At 38.8% G+C, this 20,746-nt stretch overlaps 1 protein-coding gene across 2 annotated transcripts in view; it reads left to right on the forward strand.

The window, feature by feature from the left end:
- The window catches only part of LOC136885364 (uncharacterized), a 1,248,630-nt gene that overhangs the window by 146,405 nt on the left and 1,081,479 nt on the right, over positions 1-20,746 (forward strand). For both annotated transcript variants that reach the window (XM_067157879.2, XM_067157886.2), the window contains exon 2: positions 536-716. In XM_067157879.2, coding sequence (XP_067013980.1) covers positions 536-716 — 181 coding nt within the window. The remainder of the gene's footprint in view (positions 1-535; positions 717-20,746) is intronic.

A 20,746-nucleotide genomic window follows, 5' to 3' on the forward strand; every position in this document is an offset into this window, starting at 1 on the left:
TGTGCGCCGTACAATGAAGATGGATCGCTTTGCTGGCAATGACGTCTTCAGACTCGAATTCGGCGGTCGTCTGGATTCAAACAGAACAGTGATTCGTCGCTGAACTGTACTCTTCACCATTCCACAAGCTGTTATGCTGTCTGTTCCTGCCACAATTTCAAAGGTGCTTGGTGATGCTCAGGTTGTTTCCGACCACCTTGCATATTACACACATGGCTTCCAATAACACGCAACCATTTTGATATCACTAATCTCCCATGACCTCCGTTCCACTGATAATTTGCGTTAATGAATAGCACATATCACTCTACCTCCATTTATAGCGATAATTGTGGTCGTAGTGACATCTGTGCTTATGTGTACGATTGCAAAGGATTATGCCAATCCGTTCAAAAAATTGTTTTAAAATTCTCAAATTCAATGCGGAGAGTTTCATCACTGGTTTTCGATGTGGTGTTTTCGTGTATATGTCCCTAGAATATTGGACTTACCTTTTTGAATTTCCAAGGTTAACAGGATTGTTTGCTTGTTGCAGGCAACAGTTGCCAGAACCGTGGCGACCGAGCGCGCGATGAAGATGAGTAAGGTGGGGAACCAGACCAACTCGCAAGACCCACAGGCAGTAAACTCGCGAGTGTTCGTGGGTAACCTCAACACATTCCAGTGCAGCAAGACGGATGTGGAGAGGATGTTCCAGCGCTACGGCCGTATTGCAGGTATGTGCTATTTTCTATCAAAATATCTGTTCATAGGAGAGGAATACATATCACATAGAAAGGGGGTGAACTGAATTTCTCATTTTGATCTCGGTACTATGTGGTTGTAACTGAGTATAATAATTGCTCAATTATACCCCGATTGAGGTACTTGGCTTCCTATTAACCTTGTCTTAATTTTCTGCAAAAGCCACTTTAATATCAGCAAATCGCATATAGGTCAGTAGTTTCCCCATTCACTTTCAATAGAAAAACTCTACATGAACACTTGTTATTTTACAAATCGCAAATTGATAACGAATTCATTCGCCCCTAGAATCAAGATGATAACTTACTTAAAACGTGTGACGATTCGTGGAATCATATTTCTGTACCTTAAATACGAACATTTACTCTAGGATTTGCAATAAATAATAAATAATTTAAAATTATGATATCAGTTATACAAGAGGTCATCCGTAGAAATCAGCTAGTGTAAGTGCCTAGACTCTTTGAACCTGTGAAACAATCAGTGTTCTGACGTTATTATGCATGCATTCATGCTGGTGGCCCCACCTTCGAGCACCTTCTGTGAATAAGCAGAGGTACTAAAGTGAAGCATAGAAGCTTTATTAAACGTAACTGGTGCACTCATTTCCGTGAAAAATTTTCGATATACAATGTAGCCCCACGTACGTTTTTCACCATTAATAATGTTTATTTATTTATTTATTTATTTATTTATTTATTTATTTATTTATTTATTTATCGTATCGCTTTTCGTACTATGAGTTTCGGAGAATATGCACGGTTTGCCTGCTGCAGGTCTTGCTATTTGACACACCACGGGTGACCTGCGTGCCTGGATTTGGCATGATTGACGATAATGGTAATGAGATAGAGGGACGATAAAACCCGATGTTGGCACATAGCCTTCTCCTGTCGAATGACACCAAGGGGTCGGCTCAAGTAAACTCATAACGCCTGTACGATTATTATTATTATTATTATTATTATTATTATTATTATTATTATTATTATTATTACTATTATTATTATTATTAATTAATTAATTAATTAATTAATTAATTAATTAATTAATTTATTTATTTATTTATTTATTTATTTATTTATTTATTTATTTATTTATTTATTTATTTACATATTTTACGGCCACATTGGAGCACTGAAATCAAGGCATTTGAGTTAATTTCTTCTTTTTCTTCTCCCAGAACTTTCTCATCCTCTCCGACCTGGAAGCCCTTTGTGTGTCTGATATAGTATATTGTTTCCGTTCAACTGGTTTTAGTTTGAGACATATGCTTTTGTTCTTCTCTTTTCTGTCTTTGATTTGTTGCCGAGTTATACCCAATTCTTCCAAATCATCCTGAACTTCTTTGAACCAATTATTATTGATTTTATTCTTCAAAAAGTAATCGAATAGTTGTTTCAATATCCTGGTGTCTCGTAATCTTGATATGTGACAGAAAAGGAAATTCTTCTTTTACGCATTGTAGATATTACTGATTCACATTCACGATAGACAATGTTGTTAGGCAACAATCTCCACTGTCCATCAACTTGTTGTTTTTTATTAATAACTGTTCTAAGAATTCTTCTCTCAGTTTTCTGTAATTTGTCTGTTGTAGATTTTACATTTAATTTGAATAAAGTTTCACTAGCATACCTTGCCTCTGGTTTAACTATGGAATTATAGTGTTTCAGCTTAGCGTTTATCGAAAGAGATTTTTTTTATAGGTTGGCCAGGGAAGTCTTTGTGTTTGTTTAAATTTAGTTGTTCTGTGTTCTATTGTTTCTTTTTCATTTATGTTCCATGTTATTATTTCCCCAAGATATTTGAATTTCTGAACAATTTTAATCTCTTTATTACTGTTCAGTTGAATAACTGGTCAATCAACTTTAAAAGTTGGCATCATTTCTGTATTTTCAAATGAAATTTGTAATCCCATTTTTTTACCTATAATTTATAGTTGTTCAATTTGAAATTTATCCTCTTCTATTGTATTTGCAAGTAATGCTAAATCGTCCGCAAAAGCAAGGCAGTTGAGTTTAATATTTCTACCGATCTTGATAGTTGGTTGGCATTTCTTGTTCCATTCACGCATAACCTTCTCCAATGCACAATTAAATAACAATGGTGAAAGTACGTCTCCTTGTCGAAGTCCAGTTCTTATAGTGAATGATTCTGATAATTCACCTCTAAATTTAACTTTTGCCTTCGTATTTTTAAAAGTCATACTAATGAGGTTAACAAGTTTTTGGTGTAAGCCAAATTCTTTAAGGCTTTTTAATAATGATTCACGATGAATACTGTCGTCTGCTTTTTAAAAATCTACAAACGTGATGACTAGACCCTTACTTCGAATTCTTTGGTGCTTCACTATCCATTTTAAACTAATGATTTGATCTGGACAGCTTCTACCTGGTCGAAATCCTCCCTGATATTCTCCAAGTTCTTGGTCGAGTTGTTCTTGATTCTTGTGTATATAATCTTGGATAAAATCTTGTATGTAATATCAAGCAAGAATATCCCCCGATAATTATTTGGATCGGAGCGATCACCTTTCTTATGCAGCGGGTGGATTATCGCTGTATTCCATTCCTCGGGAAGCTTCTCCGTGTTCCAAATATCAATGATGTATTTATTTAGGTTTTGAATAGTCTGATCATTAGCATTCTTCCACATTTATGCTACTATTTGATTTTCTCCTGCTGCTTTATAGTTTTTAAGTGCATTAATTGCTGTTTTCACTTCATTGTAAACTGGTGGTATAATCTTTTGTAATGGAGTTTTTATTTTTTGGGTTAGGGTCAAATTCTAAATGTTCCACAGGATCCTCACAATTAAGTAACTCTTTAAAGTATTCTGCAAGGATGTTAGCATTATCCTGATTTTTTATTGTGTGCCATTTTTTCATTTTTATATCTTAACATAAGTGTGGGAGGGGTAAATTTAGATTGATATTGCTTGAATGTTTTGTAATAGTCTCTTGTTTTACGCTGATTGAATGTTTCCTCTATAATGTTAAGCATTTCCTTTTGATAATTTATTTTAATTGTCCTAATTTCTTTAACTGTTTGTCTTCTGGCTTTGATTAGTTCTTCTCGAGATTTTTTCTGTTTTCCCCTGTTGATCATTTAACCATGCCTTGTGCCTTGCTTGAATTGCTATGTCACATTCTCCGTTCCACCACGCTTGTTTCTTCCTCCTTTTAATTGGAGCGATTTCTTCAGCTATGGTTTTAAGTTTGTTGATCATCGTCTCTAATTTGTCATTTAAAGGTGTTTTGGATCTCTCTAAATATATTTTATTATTTATTAAGTAACTGGGATCATAATTTCTCCTTGCTTTGAGATGATTACGTCTGTGTTTCCTTTTTGGTGTTAACTTGATTTTTAATTTTGAGATATGATGATCCGAGTCAATGTCTACCCCACGGAGGACTCTGACGTTATAAATTTCTTTATGATAATCTTTATCCATAGCAACATGATCAATCTGAAACTCTCCCAATTTTACGTTAGGGCATTTCCATGTCATACGTTTATGTGGTCGCCTCATGAATCTGGTGGTTTCCAAAACGAGTCCATGATCTGCACAAAGTTCAATTAATCTTTGGCCTTTTTTGTTCGTTAATTTATGAGCTGGCCATTTTCCTACAACTGTGTGATACTTCTTTTCTCTGCCTATTTTGGCATTGAAATCTCCAAGTAAGATTTTTATATGCTCAAAGATAATATGTAATCAAGTTCCTCCCAAAAGTTTCCAACTCTTTCTCTATCTTTATTGTTTTTTTCATTTGTTGGTGTATGGACATTTATTAAAGTATAAGTTGTATTCCCTACTTTAACTGTTAGAAGTACCATCCTCGAAGAGTTTGAAGAAAATTCTTCAGTTGAGTCTATTAAGCTACTATGAACAAGAAACCCTACACCAAATTGAGGGACATTCTTCATTACTCTTTGTCCTGGAGGTCCTTTGTAGAGACGATAACCTCCTGATTCAATTGGGTCCTGGTCTGTGTTCCTAAGTTCTTGTAAAGCCATTATTAAAATCCTATGTTGGTCCCTCACATCAGTTAAATGTTTCAACTTGCCCACCTTACTTAGTAAATTAATGTTTAATGTTGCAAAATATGAAAATTTTCCTGATTTGTTGAACTTAAGTCTCTTCTTACATTGTTGGGTGAGTCCACTGTCTGTCAGCTGTCTGTCGATTGTCTGTTTGGCTTCCAGGCGCTCCGACTCGCCTAGGTCTTCTACTTGACACCCCACAGATTCCGAGTGGCGTCTTTGTGCAGATCCTTGTTGTTGTTTGTCCACACCGGTGGATTTATTCATTAGAAGACTCATCATCATTGATTGTCTGATCTTTCGATCGAAACATTTCTGACCGAGGTCAGGCTTTACAATTCCAGATGTGATCTGGAAAGGTGATTAATGAAGTATGAATTGGTGATAAATGAAATGCTACAAGTTCATCCTTGTTGTTCAGGACTGGGAGTAGGCATTTCCTCCATACCCCGCAAACGTTATGGTTTTCCCGCCAATACTCGGGTAGCTGATTGCAGTGGTTTCCCACTGGGCGATAGGGTCGCCACATCCCTACGCCATATTATTATTATTATTATTATTATTATTATTATTATTATTATTGCTGAAAAACTAATTATGTGGCTGTATCTTCACAGTAACCCGTATACAAGAACTGCTCTATTATTTTAATTGTTTCTGTCTCTTTCTTGTAGGTTTCTGCGCACATTTATGTTTGCTTATTAAGCTTCTAAATTTCGTTCTATCTTGAATGGTTTCTTAGGTAATACTAACTTCTTTTAGATCATCATTTATTTCCACTAACCCATAGTTGCGTTTCTTAGATAACTTATAGTGCTATGTTTACAAATGCATTTGTCAGTCTATTTTTATCCATTCTGTATAGTTGTCCGTAGAATTTTAATCCCCTGTAATTTTCCCTGCGACTTGATACACATCCTATTTTGGTCCAAGGAATTTTCTGAGAATTTTCCTCTCTTGTTTTTCGATGTTTTTTATTGTGTGACCTGCCACCAATTATTAGGATTTCAGATGCATAAAGTGCCTCTGGTTTGATGGCTGTGTTGTAGTATCGTAATTTTGCTTTATTATTATTATTATTATTATTATTATTATTATTATTATTATTATTATTATTATTATTAGTTGACAAAGGTAGATAGATAGTTAGATCCTAGGGCGACGATGGGATAAGGAAGCGGCCGTGACCTTAATTAAGGTACAGCTCCACCATATGCCTGGTGTGAAAATGGGGAAACCATGGAAAACTATCTTCAGGGCTGTCGACAATGGGGTTCGAACCCGCTATCTCCCGAGTGCAAGCTGACAACTTCGTGATCCAACCCGCTTGGCCACTCAATCGGTATTATTATTATTATTATTATTATTATTATTATTATTATTATTATTATTATTATTATTATAAATTATTAATTACCATCCATTGATCCTTTGTCCGATGTTCTGTCTACTTTAAGTATATATATATATAGTTTCTCTGTACTCTCTATACGCCATACAAAATATAATAAATAAATAAATAATAATAATAATTATTATTATTATTAGTATTAGTATTAGTTTTTAAGCGTTTAACTGTATCTAACGATGAACGTTATTATGAAGGGACCCACTCTCGGAATAGCCGTATCACACGTAGGAAATGGAATTATTTGTCCTCTACAATATTTGAATTTGTCTGGACACTTGAGAGTTCAGTTTGTTATACCGTCTTGTAAATCATTTCAAATATTTCTTGTAATATCGAACCGCAAAATGATATGCATGTAAAACTGTAACCTATTCGTTCATTTCTGTGTTGGTTGATGAAATAAGTAGAATTTTTGTCGACCATCTAATACTTTTTACGGGATATTTTCACCATGAATGTAGTCCGGCTCCATGGCTAAATTGTTAGCGTGCTGGCCTTTGGTCACAGGGGTCCCGGGATCGATTCCCGGCAGGGTCGGGAATTTTAACCATCATTGGTTAATTTCACTGGCACTGGGGCTGGGTGTATGTGTCGTCTTCATCATCATTTCATCCTCATCACGACGCGCAGGTCACCTACGGGTGTCAAATCGAAAGACCTACACCTGGCGAGCCGAACATGTCCTCAGACACTCCCGGCACTAAAAGCCATACGCCATTTCATTTACCATGAATGTAGCGTGCTGGAAAATGGCAGGTTAATCACAACATCTGGCCAGTTTCCCATTCCACGCTGTTTTCAGGAAGCTCAAAGAATAAAAGTTACTTGATACAACGAGTTCACAAAGAACAGAATATGCGCCGGCGCAATTGGTCCCGCATGGACGTAGCTGGCACGCGATAGATGACAACCTTTCATTTGAAACTTAGTATCTTTTTTCTAGGTGGTCACATGTTAGCAAATATTACTGGATTTAAAAATATTATTTAATTCAAACCATGCTCGTATATAATATAGTAGCACCATTTTTTTCTTTTTTCTTTAATTCGGATGCTACTACTTCTACAACAACAACAAAAACAAAAACTACTACTACGGCATACGGCCTCAGCTATCGTAAGCAGAGATTTTGATCTGACGTCATTTAGGAATCCTGCGTACCAATTTCGTTGTTACGTTTTATTCTGCCAGGTGACTGAGAAACCGAACTATACTGAGAAACCTATTGCCGGGTTTTAATTTCATTTACAGTAGATGGTTAACGCTGAGTGTGGCACCAGAGGCTTTTTACATAGTGACATCATAAGACCACGCCCCTCAAAACTCCGACTGCCTCAGCTGGGTTTAAAATTCTTGGGGTCTGGAGGCCGACATTGAGAGAACTATTCAAATAATATTATGAGGGGAATGTTACTTATATTCCACTATTTCTATTCTCTAGAACAGTACCGAAATTATGGGCAGTGGGGATAACTGCAAGAATTTTTTTTTGAAGGAAATAATTTTGTAATTATTAAATGTGTATAACATATAAGTTCAGTCTTTCGAATATGTCTATAACACTTAGAACACTATAAAATGTACGGCCCCATGGCTAAATGGTTAGCGTGCTGGCGTTTGATCACAGGGGTCCCGGGTTCGATTCCAGGCAGGGGTCGGGAATTTCAACCATAATTGATTAATTTCGCTGGCTTGGGGGTGGGTGTATGTGTCGTCTTCATCAACATTTCATCCTCATCACGACGCGCAGGTCGCCTATGGGTGTCAAATCAAAAGACCTGCATCTGGCGAGCCGAACTTGTCCTCGGACACTCACGGCGCTAAAAGCCATATGCCATTTCATTTCATTTTTCACTATAAAACGCCTGAAAATAAATGAACAAATTATTTACATTTATATGCGGTATGAGGATGAACAAAACGAAAGCCAAGATATGATTGTACGAGGAATAATGATCAAATTGCCATTGTGTTGATGGATGGAATAAAACTAGATCAAAGGGATTAAAATATCTAGGAAGCCTGTTACATCTGAAGGAAAATGTATGAGACAGTTAAAACGCCCGAATTGCACAGGTGAAGGTTTTTCAAAAAGGAGGTGAAAAACGGGAGTATTGAACATCATGGCATTTGATATGTGGTGCTCCCGTCTACTCTATAGAATACCGTGGACTGATAGACTCACAAACGAGAACGTTATCACAAGAGCAAATGAGATACGCACCATAAACAGGAGAAAAAATAGCTTCGTTTGCCACTTGCTTCGTCATTCTGACTGGTTCATACTAATGTGATTGAAGGGAAGCTGGAAAGTAGAAGGCGCAAAGGAAGACAGAGAGTACAATTTACAGACAGCATTTAAGGCAGGCACACCTATTGCCACTTGATGCTCTTGGTCAATGAAAGGAAACGCTTGGAGCACTTGTATATTACCAACTAACCTTAGATTGAAGGGGAGAAGAAGAAGAAGGAGACAGCAAATACAATGATCTGTAACTTAATTTCAAATATAGAGCTTCTTTTAGAAAACAGATGCATCGTTAAATTTGGAACGAGTAGGGAAAACAACCTCAGAAAGACTTTCTCCATTATAATTTAGTACGTCTGAAAACCTGCACTTTTCGTGAAATCTAGGATCTATAACCGACGGGCTATAGTTTACGTTCAGGAAATATTGAGATATTACCCTAACATAGACAATGGTAACTCGCCGCTTGATGGGGGCTTCATTCATTCCATTTCTGACCCGGTCCAATGACTGGAAAACAGGCTGTGGATTTTCATAGACAATGGTAACTGGGCGAGTTGTAATACTTTTAGAACGGTAAATGCCGTGGAATATGGGCAACATTTCGTTACTATACATTTGTCAGTGCCTGAAAGGGTGGAATACTACTTTTCTCAACACCATTAATGATTTATTCTTAACCAGAACTCAAATTAATGTTAACACAAACAGCAATATAATGCTAAAGATTTATAAGTAAAGCCTTCACACGCAATACGTATATGAACCTGAAGATACCCCCAGCCCCTGAATGAAATCAACATACTATCCCAATTCAGACCACATTCTGGGTCCGCATATATTGCTCTTCTTGCCAGCGCTTCCAAGAGACATTTTCAAGGAGTATCACCAGTGAGCTTTAAAGAATGTTTGTTTCCCTTTTAGAAGGATAGCGGGGACATCGCGGAAATATAGTTGGAACAACATCTGAGTCTAATTTGGCACGTGTTGTAATTTGCATAATTACGGCAACTTCGAGTATTGCTGTCCACTCTTTTAATACCAAATTCCGGCGGGAAATTTAATTCTCAAACATGGCCTTTATCGGAGAGATTTCTGTCCGTCCTGGGAATGGATTTTTGCTACTTGAGTAACAGTTCTTAGTCTGAAGAGGCTTTAAACAATGAAAGCGTGTTTTCCTCCCCATCATGTTATTTATAACCTGTTTTAAAATTTGTCACAAAGCGTGTTCTGCCCATTATACTAAACCGAATGTTACGTACTCTTTTATAGATGGTTGCCATTTATTTCCTATTACAGTATAAATATTACGATAATAAATAATTCAAAGTACTCACAAAAGGAGATATGTGTAGCAGGTGCATGTACGAAACATTCGAACACACATCATGCCAATATACTAAATTACACATCCGCTGGTCACGTGCGGCCCGCAGTTTGAATTGACATCTGGCATTTTTTTACGGAACTAGGTGGGTTCTCGGAACACCCTTGCGCGGTGGAAGAGGTGACTTGCTTCCTCATCAGTCTATCTTACACCGTGCTTTCCCCACACTCACGACAGTCTTCGTTCATTGCCCCTTGCCAACATCTCTCACGCTGCACCGAAGTCCAATACGGTCACTCACAGCAGCTGAATACGAGAGACCCAACTCCTCTGCGACAGACAAAACAGAACGAACACTCACTTCACGAAAAAAACTGCATTCGTTGTATTGATTCCTTGACTCAAACTGAACTGCACTCATCGCCAACACACACACACACACACACACACACACACACACACCACCACCACCACCACCACCACCATCACTAACCACCAACTGACCCAGTGGTCCACAGCAGTACTCCTCAACTCAAGCTGAAACGACTGACAGAACTTAACCATACAAGCTCGTCCGGCCCGTCTGCAATAGGGAGGCCGGCTCTTCCAGACACTTCACTAAAGTTCAAATCTCTAGAGTCTCTTCGATTCCAAATGCTCTGGGGTCATCTTTTAGTTCCTTCTCCCACTGTCAGGAGGGCCCATTGAGATAACGGAGCGGTGGGAGAGAATGCTGTCCTGCGTGTCTGGTTCGTTCCTGATTAACTCACTCGCGGCGGCCCCTCACTCAGTGACGCCACTCGTGGTCTCCCAAAGCCTTACAATAAAATAGCTATCACCGTCAAAATATCCTGCAAAAGTATTGGAAGAGTTTCTGATTAAATACCAAATATGTGTATACTTAAGTTTATTTATAAATAATTTTAAAAGTCAATAATTATATTGGAAAATTTGTCAAAAAATATCTCCAACTTAATGCATATCCCTGGAAAACTAGTCATTTAAAATCCTTTGATATATATATATAAACTTTTACTGCGTAGTTGTAACGAACTACATTACTTATAATTTATGGTGATTGGAAATAAATATCCTCTTCTTGAACTAAAAAACCGGTCTCTAAACTGCCATGTACAGCGTAAATAATTTCAGCAGTTTCTTTTAATATGCAGTGATGACAACAAGCTCAATTAAAAGTATGTGTTTCTCAACTTCATTAACATGTAAATTTCATCCTGCCGCCATATGTGGTGTAATCAACAGAATTTGCGTACGGAGATGGAGGCTCATTCCAAGGTAACATTTAATTTTTAAACCTTACTGGTTTATGACGGTGCTATGTATAAATAAGTGAAGAGAAACATGTTAGGTCACGGAATCTCGTGTATACGGTGTCACTAGCTATGCGTGATTTATATCAGAATTCCAAGAGTCCTACTTTTTTATACAATAAGTATAATGCTGTAAATACACCATCGTGAACCGATATAAAGGTTGAATTTTACTCAATCAACTTTCTAATAAAGTATAATGCATAATGCAGAAAAATGATTCTCACACGTAAGTTGTTCAGACATATGACTTTTTCAAATACGATTTAAACGTGTATACTATTAAATGTAAGCGGATCTTTTAAAGGTAACTGCCATGTGAAACTTAGGTTATACTTATTAAAAAAGGCTAAAAAATACCTACTCAAATTTTGAATATATAGTCGCTCAGAAACGGAAAAAGCGCATGGTATTGTACGTCCTTCGCATTTATATATTTGCTAGTTGTTTTACGTCGCACCGACACAGATAGGTCTTACGGCGACGATGGGACAGGAAAGGGTTAGGAGTGGGAAAGAAGCGGCCGTGGCCTTAATTAAGGTACAGCCCCAGCATTTGCCTGGTGTGAAAATGGGAAACCACGGAAAACCATTTTCAGGGCTGCCGACAGTGGGGTTCGAACCTACTATCTCCCGAATACTGGATACTGGCCGCACTTAAGCGACTGCAGCTATCGAGCTCGGTTTTTTTATATATATTGTCGTCTTGTTTTTTATGACGTGGCTCAGGCTATAGAGCCAGCTATTATGGCCAACCGTAATACACTGTTTAATTTGTGTTAAATTCTACAATATAATAAAATTATAGACTTGTCGATTCCCCATCAGGAAGTCAAAAATTTTAAGGAACGATATTTCCTCTTCCGGAGGTTCACTCAGCCTAAACCAAAAATGAGTACCAGGTTAATTCCTGCGGGCAAAGGCGGCTAACTACTCTACCCCACCAAGTGCCGAGGTTACAGATAGTGGAAGCCTTTACCTTCCACTCCTCCTTCACGGCCTGTACGGTGATGACTTAGCTTTACTTAGCTAGAGGTTAATTTTGAGTATCTTCTCGTTTTGTACTGATAAGAACAAGGGAAATAATCTCCACACAGGTCAAGAAGCCCTCTGGAGGAGTGGAAGTCAACGGATCAAATAGCTCATAACTACATTACCAAGTGGAACATTCTGGTTAACTATAAGTCCGCACACCTTCGTCCCCAGGAATGAACTTGGTTAAGTGAACCACAGACGCATGCGCCTCTTTAGGAATTTCTTCTTTGCGTTTCTTCACTTCCTAACGAGAAAATTAATATGGGTGAAACTATTGCTTCCCATATTCGTACTCATGAAAATCTCTAAAATAATGGAACTACCAGCTGAGTGTTCTATAGTCCAGTCCTACGGATACATTAGATGAATAATGACAATGGCATATGCTTGGGAATTTGTCGAATATTCGATTCCGATTATTTTTAAATATTCAAGTGTCGGGAACGGGCCATAATTTTGATAGTATTATTTCCAAATCATCAAAGCGATTTTGTATATCCTCTCTACTGTATATGAAATACGGTACCGGTACAGGTAATCCAGATGTGAAGGGATAAACGCACAGTATATACAAATTAGTTATTACTAATTAGAAATATTACTACGCTTCAACCGATTCATTATCCCAGTTAAGAGTGAAATGTTACTGGAAATGTGGAATGAATGCTTTTAAGACAAGGGAGAATTTAATAGAGTTTTAAGGTTTATAGCTGAAGAAATTAACTAATATTCTCTCTTATTATGAGCTACGCTGATTCAGTTAGATAATTTCTGGAAGAACGAGTATTTTGTTTTATTCATGTTAATTATTTTATGAGTTGTTTTTTAGTCTAATGTTATGTTAAGATCATGATTGATATCCTCCACAACATAAAGTTAATCTTAACCTTCATATAGTATCAAATGATCAACATTGTAATTTGGGAAAACCTAGAAGGCCATTCCATCTACGACTGACAACGCAATTGGAACACATCCATCTCCTGAATCCGGACTTTTATTCACATTGTGCTATATATTCGTAACTTGTGTAGGTTTAGAATACAAAGTATTAATTATCAGTGCAATTTGCCTTGTTAAATGCAATGGTACATGCTTGAGCTTGATTAACTAAATTTGAATAAATATGTGGGTTAAAGATGAATCCTTCTCGTACTATTAGGCTATACTTTACATGAAGGATTAAGTGTGAAATATATCGTTGCTTTAATCTAAAGCATATATGTTTTCATTTAACCCTTTTTACACTCCCCCTTAGGCATGCGTACTCATATTTAAGCCCCAGCCTCCTCTTCCTATGTTATTCAGTAACTGAGCGTACCAATATTTACTTTTCATACAAAATAAACTCGTATGCTCGTTGATGCGCTTACACAGCGCGCCAACTTTTACATTGCAGAAATAAAATAACCAAAATATTCTCTACTGTATTTATTTAATACTGCCACTTTTCATCCAGCATGTTTCACACTTAGCTTAGGGGATAATGATGGAGATTACGTTGTATGCGGATTTACTCAGAAGTGTAAAATCAATTTTAACTGAATTAAAATTTGAAATATTCAAGAGTGCTCTTGTGAATTCGAGACCTTTATTAAATGGTAGAATGCTACGTTTCTGAACGAACCACCAATGGTATTAATCTATTGTGATCAATAGGCTATATATAGTTAATATTTTCATATAATTACTTCAAGTGGGGCCGTGGTTGTGTAGTGGCTTAGCTGTTAACTTTCCACCCGGACGGCTGAGGTTTGAATCCCAGTCGATCTTGGGTTGGAATTTTCACCTGAGAAATCAGGTGGCGTCAGGAAGGGCTCCTGCCCTTAAAGCCCAGGCCAAAATCTGAATGAGCCTGGATTACTCCAGTGAACACAGAACTAACTGGGATGAACTGCATGAAGCCATAGAATTATTGCCGCTTTTAAAAACAATCACGACTGCAACTACTACGATCGCCAGTTCTTCTTCTTCTTGGTTCGAATTGGCCTATTTTGGACCATGCTTGTTCAATTGTTGGGTTTTGATCTTTGCCCATTATTGGCGCATCTTCTGCTGATGTAACTCCTTTCTTTCAGGTGTCTAGGAAGTACCAATACCTTCCTTCCGGGGTTTTTCCTGAAATCCATGGACTTCTTTCCGGGTATGCCGTACACACCGTCTATCTTGAAAAATTGACATTCCCAGTTCTCCAATGCCCTTCTCAGTTTCTATCAGCCAAGTGGTACAAACCTTCTTGTTCTGCCAGAAGATGAACAGGCGATTGGGCAGTCTTTTGGGAGGCAGTGTTACAATATGTCCATAGAAAGGTACTCTCCATTTCCTAGCACAATCAGAGAGCCTCTCTATATTTCGTAGAGCTCGGAATTGCGCCGTCTATGGAATTCTTCATCTTCCTTCCCCGGACCTAATATCTTCCTGAGAACTCTCCTCTCTCTGACTTCCGGTTTCTCCATCACATCTCTTCGGTTCAATGAAAGACACACTATCGCTAGTTCGTTAATATGACGACTGTAAATTATTTGTCCATTAGCAATGAGCGCACAGACCGGGGGAGTTGGCCGTACGGTTAGGGCCGCGCAGCTGTGAGCTTGCATCCGGAAAATAGTGGATTCCAACCCCTCCCCTCACTGTCCGTAGCACTGAAAATGGCTTTCCGTGGTTTCCTATTTTCACACCAGGCAAATGTTGGGGCTGTACATTAATTAAGGCTACGGCCACTTCCTTCCCACTCCTAGGATTTCCTATCCCATTGTCGTCATAAGACCTACCTGTGTCGGTGCTACGTGAAACAAATTGTAAAAAAAAGTGCGCAATTAATGGAATCTGCACTTCAATATGTATAATTCATGAATACTCATCATTATCATCAACTTCTTCTCCTCCTTCTTCTTCTTCTTCTTCTTGGCTTTTCTCTCTGTTGATCAGGGTTGCCACTAGAGGTGGACTTGGTCCATTTTAAGGTCGGATGCTCTTCTTGACGTCAACCCTATGTGAAAGGACGTCCTCATTATAGTGTGTTTCTATGGTGGTTGGTAGTGTGGTGTGCTGTGTGTGGATGAAAATACGTGCTTTAAGTCTGTCACAATTATCTAATTCTCGAGATAGAGGAATTTGGCCTACACAGTTAAATATTCAGATCGGCCAGGAATCGAACGCTTGGCTCCATGGATAGAAGGCTGTTATGCTGGCCATCCAGCCACGCAATCTCCAGGAGGAACCGATTGGACTGAACCCAAGCCTGTACCCAACTTTGATTTTTTTCCCTTTTTCCTTGTGCTAGTGGTTAAACTTCGCACTAAGAAGTACTTGCGACGGAAGGATAGGAAAAGGACTAGGATTGGAAAGGTAGCGGCCGTGATTTTAATTGAGGTAAAGTCCCACCACTTCCTGGTGTCGAATTGGGAAACCGCAAAAAATGTCCGGCTCCATGGCCAAATGATTAGTGTGTTGGCCTTTGGTCACATGGGTCCCGGTAGGACAGGAAATTTTAAGGATCATTGGTTAATTTTGCTGGCATGGTAGCAGGGTGTATGTGCCGTCTTCATCAACATTTTATCCCCATCACGACGCGCAGGTAACCTACGGGAGTCAAATGAAAAGACCTGCATCTGGCGAGCCAAACTTTCCTCGGACACTCCCGGCACCAAAAGCCAAAGGCCATTTCATTTTTACCGCAAAAAAATCATCTTCGAGGTGCCTGCCGTAAGATTCGAGTACAGATCTCCAGATTGCTAGCTCACACCTACGCTCAATTTATTGATACAAAATTCTTGACAACTACAGGTGATTCAAAACTCTCTTCATGTGTATCGTATCTTCTACTACCACCACCACTGCTATGTCCGGTTCAATGGCTAAATGGTTAGCGTGCTGGCCTTTGGTCCCGGGGGTCCCGGGTTCGATTCCCGGCAGGGTCGGGAATTTTAACCATAATTGGTTTAAATTACGCTGGCACGGGGGCTGGGTGTATGCGTCGTCTTCATCATCATTTCATCCTCATCACGTCGCGCGGGTCGCCTATGGGCGTCAATTCAAAAAACCTGTATCTGGCGAACCGAACTTGTCTTCGGACACTCCCGGCACTAAAAGCCATACCCGAATTCATTTCGTACCACTACCATTATTATTATTATTAGTAGTAGTAGTAGTAGCAGTAGTAGTAGTATTTTCACAGCATTGTGCCTAGCTCTTCCCAGAATCTCTTCATCCTCTCACTGTGATTTTTCTTCTGTTCTTCCGTCTATGCAGGGTCTATCTTGGGTTTTTCAGCTAAACTAAGCTAAACGATGCTTGTTCACCTGTGTTCTAAAGCTAGGCCTGTCTCATATAATTTCATCTGTTATGCTAATTTCTTGAAGGTCTTCTTTGAATTTCGATTATCCAAATATTCTTGAATTTCAATAAGTCTTTCAGTGTCCATTCTTTGAATATGACCATAAAATTACAATCGCCTTTTTTCTGACAGTCTCTGGTATTTTCTGAGAATCCTGGTATAACTCAGGAGACCACCTTTTCATCCACATATTATTATTATTATTATTATTATTATTATTATTATTATTATTATTATTATTATTATTATTATTATTATTATTATTATTATTATTATTATTACGAGTGTTGGGGCAAAAATCATTGCAACTTTTTTCTTGAAGATACCAGTCCGGTTGGAAAATGTGACATATACAGACGAAAAGACAAGGTGTTAACTACATGTGTGGACAATGAATAGCACTGAAATATCTTAACACACTAATTTATTACAGTAGTATACACGGCAATATTGCTTTCCGGTGCAAAAGGATGACAACACAGTACACATAAAGTTGACATGACAAACCTGGGCCTAAAGACTCTTAAAGTAGTCCCCTGCTACTGACACCACACGCTGCCAACGATGTGGGAGGCGCTGAATACCATCTGCCTCAGCATTTGCCGCACCATGTGTGAATCGGGTCACCTGTTGCGCACAGCATTAGCAATGTCCTCTCGTGTTGCCAACCGTCTACCACGTAGTGGTTCCTTAATCTTTCCAATGAGATCAAAGTAACAGGGCGAAATGTCGGGAGAGTACGGAGGGTGCTCCAATTCTTCCCATCACCAACGTCGCAGTAGCTGCCCTACACACTCTGGTTTATGTGGTTCTGCATTGCCGTGCAGTATTATTACACTGTCCACAAGATCCGGACGTTTCTCCCGAACGCCACGTCGTACCTGTGCACCAGGAAGTCCCCGTAGTACTGTGCGGTCACTGTTCTGCCATGTGGAACAAAGTGCCAAAAAATGACACTCCTGACGTCATACGCGACGATCACCAACAATTTGGCTGGGGAAGGATTCTGACGGACTTTCTGCCTCCTTGGTGATCCAGCATATCGCCACTCCGCGGACTGACGTTTCAGTTCTGGTTCGTATGCCCTGGCCCAAAATTCATCGATGGCGATTATTGGTGACAAGAATTGATCTCCGTCCTGTTGGCAGCGTGCAAGATGGTCGCAGCATATTGCATAGCGCACCCAGCTTTGAACTTCCGCGAGTGCATGCGGTACCCACCGCGATGCGATTTTGCGCAGTTGCAACTCATTATGCAACATCCTGTGGACGGTACCTTTCTCGATCCCACTTGCCCTCTCTAATTCCAGTAGGGTCCATCATCTGTCTTCATCCAGGAGCTGCTCGATGACGGCACGTGCCACGTCGGTCCGCACACTGACAGGTCGTCTCGAACGTTGCTCATCATTGGTTGACACACGTCCTTACTGAAACTTTCGACCCCATGGTGCTACTGTACGGTATGGTAGGGCATTATTCCCAAGGGCTTCCACTAATTTACTGTGACATTTCATCGCATTTCTCCCTCGGAGAACGACTATTTTGATGTAAGCGCGCCGCTCAGCACGGATAACGTCCATCTTGCACGACACTCACCAACTGACTGATTTCACAGCCCTCGCTCCGCTACCAGTTATCACAGAGCCGTCTGTTGTTCTGCACACACACTATGCCTGCAGAACTTCCACACGACACAGTCATATACCTTTGTGATCCGTTCACACATCTACAAAAAATTTGTAGCCATGACTTTGGCCCCAGTCCTCGTATTATTTAACCTGAAACGGATTTTTAACTTTATTCAGCCTGTTTATCACTTATCATCAACCATCAATCACTACTGATCTGCATTTAAGGCAGATGACACATTCCCTATCAGCTATTTACCTAGTCTTTTTTAAATGATTTTAAAGAAGTTGTAAATTTATCGAATATCTCCTTCCTACAAATGAATAATATCCCCTATTTGTCCTATTCAATTTCAACTTTATCTTCATGTTGTGATCGTTGCTACTTTTGAAAAAAAAAACACTTAACCCTATTCGTCTACTAATGCCATTCCACGCCCTATCACCAGCTTAGCTCGGAATATACCGCTTAATCGAGCAGCTTGCCTGCTTAGTCTCAAGTCTTCCCAGCCCAAAGTTTATAACATGTTCACAACACTGCTCGTTTTTGGGGAATCCAGGAATGAATAGGCATTTTAGGAAATATGATGTTTCTCATTATGTTTCTTCATTTGCTTCCATATTTTGTGCGTATTATCCGTAGTAATGTGTAATTACGTAAGTTTTATTATGAAGCCAGATTAATATAAGTCTTCGAATGTACTGAATGATAACCCACCTGTTTGCGTTGGTACGTGTACTTGTAGTCAACTGAATTTAAAGCTGAGAAGGAAGTGGTCTATAATTAGAAACCATCCCAACTCATTTAGTACTAAATATCATATGCTTATGAAATCCAAGCATGAGATTTTAATTGACCGTCCTTATTGTATTTCCAAGACTGATTCTGAGCTCTCTGTAAAAAATCAGGTGGCGAATAAAGAATTGAATACTATTATAATAATATATCTTGTCAATATTGTGTATTTGAAGGGGGAACCGATATACCGAAGATTAATTTCAAGGGTTCATTCAGTTCATCATACGAAGCAGAACTGTCACGTTGAACCCTTGCCAGTTTGTTTTTTATTGTCTCCCAGAGACACGTATTTACGTAAAGTACAGTAATACTAACATCAGAGTTTTAATAAATAATTCAGGCTTGCCTGCTAAATTATTCGTCCAAACACGGAAAATACCAAATTCACCACTGCTACACACGGAATTTTCTACTTAACCGTCGTTCGCTCTACTCATTCGGGGCCCATGCCCTTACTTATGCTGCTTCAAGCATAACAACAGATGTCACCTACTTAAATGATCGTTAAGGTGCCAAGTCCGACACCGTGGATGGCCGGTTCATCTCCCGTTGGTAGAAAAAATTCACCATCAGAATTTTGGCCGGCGTGATGGTATACAATTCCTAATCACTAGAGTGATAACCATTGAATTATAGAAGCCTGGATTCAGTTCTAAATCTCTCCTCAGTGTCAATATCTATATGACGCCCTTGATGGTGATTCGTCTGTCGGATGGAGACATTAAGCCTTGTACAGACCCCTTTGTGTTATTCAACAGGAGTAGGCTATGTGCCGGCACCGGGTTTCAAACTCTCACTTCCTACTATCATATATCACATCATTCATTTCATCAACTCCTCTGATGAGGTTTACGTCAGGAAGAGTATCAGATCGTAAAACTGTCTACGATGGTTACTCTCATTTCATACCCGGCCTTCAATATTGGGACACCGTACTTTAACATATGATAATCTTCTGCAATTTAACCTTTCCTTAGTCTTGTACTGTATGTCCAAGCAAAGGAAGAATAGAAAAGATTTACAGATTGTAGAAATAACTCTTTTAAAATCTTAAATGTAACGGGGGCTCAATGGAAAATTTATGAAATTTTCTATTAGTCCAACAACACAGGGCAAATCTTTAAATGATTTTGAGTTCAATAAACCAATTAGGTCAAAACTGACTAATTGTTTCAGTAGAAAAACCATAGCAATATCAGCAGTTTTCAGCGATATATTTCATTCTGTAATAGATGAAATATTGATTCTGCGATAGTAAAAACGATACGAGGCATGGAAATTATACTCCGTCCTACTATAGGTCACGAAGCACAAGAGACTTTTACAGTCTTACCGTAAGTGGCATTGGCAATACCCAGTGAGAACGTCTCTTTGCAGTCATCGTGCTTTCGGAACTGAAAGGACTTAAAGTCATGTTCAAGTTGAAGCAAGCGTGTAAAAGCAGTGATGAGAGGGATGATACACCGAGGGAGACCTCAACTACCTCCAGCTCAAGTTGACGTGAAAAGACTCGATTCAGGAAACCACGTTTCAGACGTTTTGCAATTAACTCACGATGATGACGATATGATGATATTTTAGATAATCATTGAATTATTGAAGATATTTTCGTACAACTTACAAGGCAAGGTGAGAAGAAATAATTCAAACGATGGGTAATATGACACCGTTATTCAACCAGAACGTTATAAATGAGATTTGTCTCAAACGAGAACATATGATGGAAACTGCATCTATAATGTAGTATTATTGTTGAGAAATATATTTAAAAATGATTGTACATTACCTATATACCAATCAACTCGAGGTCACCGCCCCCTAACGTCAGTTATTTGACAGAAAT

Source organism: Anabrus simplex, chromosome 1, assembly GCF_040414725.1.
Source record: "Anabrus simplex isolate iqAnaSimp1 chromosome 1, ASM4041472v1, whole genome shotgun sequence".
NCBI classification, from domain to species: domain Eukaryota; kingdom Metazoa; phylum Arthropoda; class Insecta; order Orthoptera; family Tettigoniidae; genus Anabrus; species Anabrus simplex.